Source organism: Egretta garzetta, unplaced genomic scaffold (genome assembly GCF_000687185.1).
Source record: "Egretta garzetta isolate BGI_Z169 unplaced genomic scaffold, ASM68718v1 scaffold296, whole genome shotgun sequence".
Taxonomy (NCBI): domain Eukaryota; kingdom Metazoa; phylum Chordata; class Aves; order Pelecaniformes; family Ardeidae; genus Egretta; species Egretta garzetta.
In genome coordinates this window covers 185,482-188,605 of record NW_009259988.1, presented here as the reverse complement: position 1 = coordinate 188,605, position 3,124 = coordinate 185,482, and the positions used below count along the sequence as shown (strand labels likewise).

Sequence of the window (3,124 nt, the reverse complement as noted above, 5' to 3'; positions counted from 1 at the left end):
CCAGGACCTGTGGGACGAGGCCGGAAAGGAGCCCCGGGGAGCGTGGGGCACCCAAAAGCCCTGCCCAGGAGTCGTCCCGAGCCGCTGGAAGATCTTAAAGAAAAATCCAATTCCCTCTTCCACGGCCGTGCTTCACAGGCTGCAAAATCCTCAGAGCCCATCGGCGCTGTTAAGGCTCTGCACTGGGGATGGGTCCTGGGAAAAACAAAACCTCTTTAATAGCAGCCCAGGTGGGGCAAGCCCTGATTAGGGAGCAAAAATATCATTAGTCATTCCTGAAAGCGCTCACGGAGGCTTTTTGTCATCTTTGGCTTTACTTTTATTCAAAATATTTTGCTTTTCATTTGGTGCCGGTGTTATTTTTATTTGGCAAGTGGTCTCGATTATTTTATTTGAGTGGCCTTTGTGGCGGGCAATCTCTAAGCAGAGGGTGGCTTGTGGAGCAGGAACTGGACACGAAATAGGGAAGTTTTATTTTTTGTCCCTCTGGTCACTGCTCCCCTTAGTGGAAATAGGACCCACATGGCTTTTAGAATCAGGAATATAACCAGAGACGGTAAGGGCATCAACACGGAGCAGGATTCATCATTGCCCATGATGACCCTTTGATAATTTAAATCATAGAATCACAGAATCGTTTAGGTTGGAAAAGCCCTTTACGATCATCAAGTCCAACCGTTCCCCTAACCCTGCCATCCCACCACTAAACCCTGGCCCTAAGCAAACACAAGCTGAATCCAGAAACGGCCTCTGGTCCACCAGCACCGGAGCAGGATCGGGCCTTCGAAATGCCCCAAGATTTGGGGGAAGTGATAAACGCAGCTCTGGGGGCATCGTGGCCTCGTGCCCTCCCTCGGCTGCAGCGTCCGCGGGGGAGCCGGCTCTGGGAGAGCTGCCCCATCGCCGCTGCTCTTACGCACTTGTCCCGCCTTATTTTATGTTATTTTGTTAAGCCCGTGTTGTTGTTGGCGTACAACTCGAGTGACTTTGAGGAAAGATTTTTTTCTCTTTCCTCCTTACTTGAATGGCTCCTTTGAAAGGCAGAGCCTCTCCGTTTACATCCCCGCTGTCCGGATTGAATCAATCTTGTGGTCAGCTTTGGGAGGGGGGAAAAAAAGAAGAAAAAAGCCTCACAAAGAGGGAAAATTGACAGGTCTGACCATCGGCGTGATTGATAGCGGTTGGAGGAGCGGGTGCGACATCGGGCTGTGCCGGGGCGATGCCGGCGCTCGCTGGGGAAATCCAGCAAAGCCTCTTTTCCCAGAACCCAGGGCAGACAGGCTTGGCGAGGGGTGGCCGTATGAACTTAATAATAGCAGCGTTGTTGGAACATAAAGCATCTGTCAGGAGTTAATATGATTAATTAGAGGTGTCTGTGTCTCTCCCTCTTCCCCCCTCTCCGGGTAGGCAGGAGGGACCTGAAACCCAAACCCAGGGAGGGCGGAGGTGGGTCCGTGCCGCGGCGCTGGCTGGAGCGGGCACCAGCCCCAGCGCCGGGAAGGCTGGTTCCTCCCCGCCAGCCCCGGCTCTGCCGCAAGCACTCGCCGTGCAACCTGCTCTTGGCAAATGAGACGGCTTCAGCCAGGGGTACAGGAAGGGAAACACGAAAACGTCAGACACCCAGAGCCATAAACACGCCGATGGGACACCTCGCCAGTCAGGGAAGGGCTACCGGGCTCTCCATAGGGAATTTGCTCCAGATAAGCCTTGATTTTCAGCAGCGCAGTGGTGACATCACCAAACCCTCATTCCTCCACTTTTGGGTACCCGACCCAGCAGATGGGCTCCGCGTGCGCCGTGCTGGGCGTCGCACCAGGCTGGGCGAGATGGGGTAAAGCTCCAAGGTTTATCCGTGTGCTTCGGCTCCTCATGGAAAGGCGCTGGCTGATCTCAACGGGATGGGGGCTTTCAGCCCCCCCAACTCTGGAGCCCCAGGGGTTTGTGAATGTAATTCAAAGACGTCTGGAAAAGGTAACTAGAACTAGGAAGTTAATTGTCAGGAAGCTTAATTAGTTATAGAGCCGTCTGCGCTGTCACTGGCAAAATTTTACTGGCAAAATTTTAAGACTTTGCAAAGCAAAGAAGGTAGAAAGCCCCCGGAAGAAAGGAGTGTTGCAGGTACACAAGGGAATTGCCACTTTTTGGGGGACCCGGGCTAAGGTCGGCCCCATTCGCTGCGTTGCAGGTGCACTGGACTCACACCCGACGGCTGCGTATTTATTGTTGGTGTGAAGTGATCGGTGACCAAGGGGTCACTACCCCGGAACAGAAAACGCTCTGTGAAGGCCAACCGCTGCTGCTGGTACAACACCGTAACTGCTGGTGACTGCAATACATGCAAAATAAAACAGGATGTACATGCCCTGGGCTGGCCCTTCAGCTTTGGGCGACACTGCTGTCCCACCAGCAACCCCAGCACAGCCCCAGTTTGCACATGGGTTGTCTCTGCGGCCAGCAGAGACATCGAGCTGCCTCTGCAGGGACACGGGTGAGCACCCCCAGGCGGGGGGGTGGCACTGGGGCGAGATGGGGTGCAGGGAGTGCACACTGGGTGCAGGGCACAGGGGCTGAGGGCAGGTTTGGGGGCAGGAGCCATTGCAGCAGGGGTGCCCAGCAGTGCTGAGCAAAGCTGTGCCAGGCTGATCTTACCCAAGCCATGCCATGGCAGCCAAGCCATGCCAGCAGTGCCACGCCATGGTAGGCCATGCTGGGCACGCCATGCTGGCTGAGCCATGCTGTGCCATTCTAGGCTGTGCCGGCAGTGCTGTGCCAGCCGAGCTGTGCCGTGCCATGCCAAGCTGTGCCACGCCATGGCAGACCATGCTGGACACGCCATCCTGGCTGGAAGCTGTGCCGTGCCATGCCGAGCTGTGCCACGCCATGCCGAGCTGTGCCACGCCACGCCATACCAGATGAGCTGTGCCACACCATGCCAAGTCACGCCAGCCATGCCATGCTCTGCCAGCTGAGCCGTGCCAGCTGTGCCACGCCATGACACGCTCTGCCAGCACTGCTGTGCTGTGCCGTGCCATGCCGTGCCATGCTAGCTGTGCCATGCCAGCTGTGCCATGCTGTGCCATGCCATGCCATGCTGTGCTAGCTGTGCCATGCCGTGCCCGCTGTG

At 56.3% G+C, this 3,124-nt stretch overlaps 1 protein-coding gene across 1 annotated transcript in view; it reads left to right on the top strand.

The window, feature by feature from the left end:
- Nucleotides 1-1,826: 1,826 nt before the first annotated feature.
- ZNF703 (zinc finger protein 703) overlaps nt 1,827-3,124 on the top strand; it is a 6,558-nt gene continuing 5,260 nt past the window's right edge. Inside the window, exon 1 of the mRNA XM_009640539.1 lies at nt 1,827-1,831. Coding sequence (XP_009638834.1) covers nt 1,827-1,831 — 5 coding nt within the window. The remainder of the gene's footprint in view (nt 1,832-3,124) is intronic.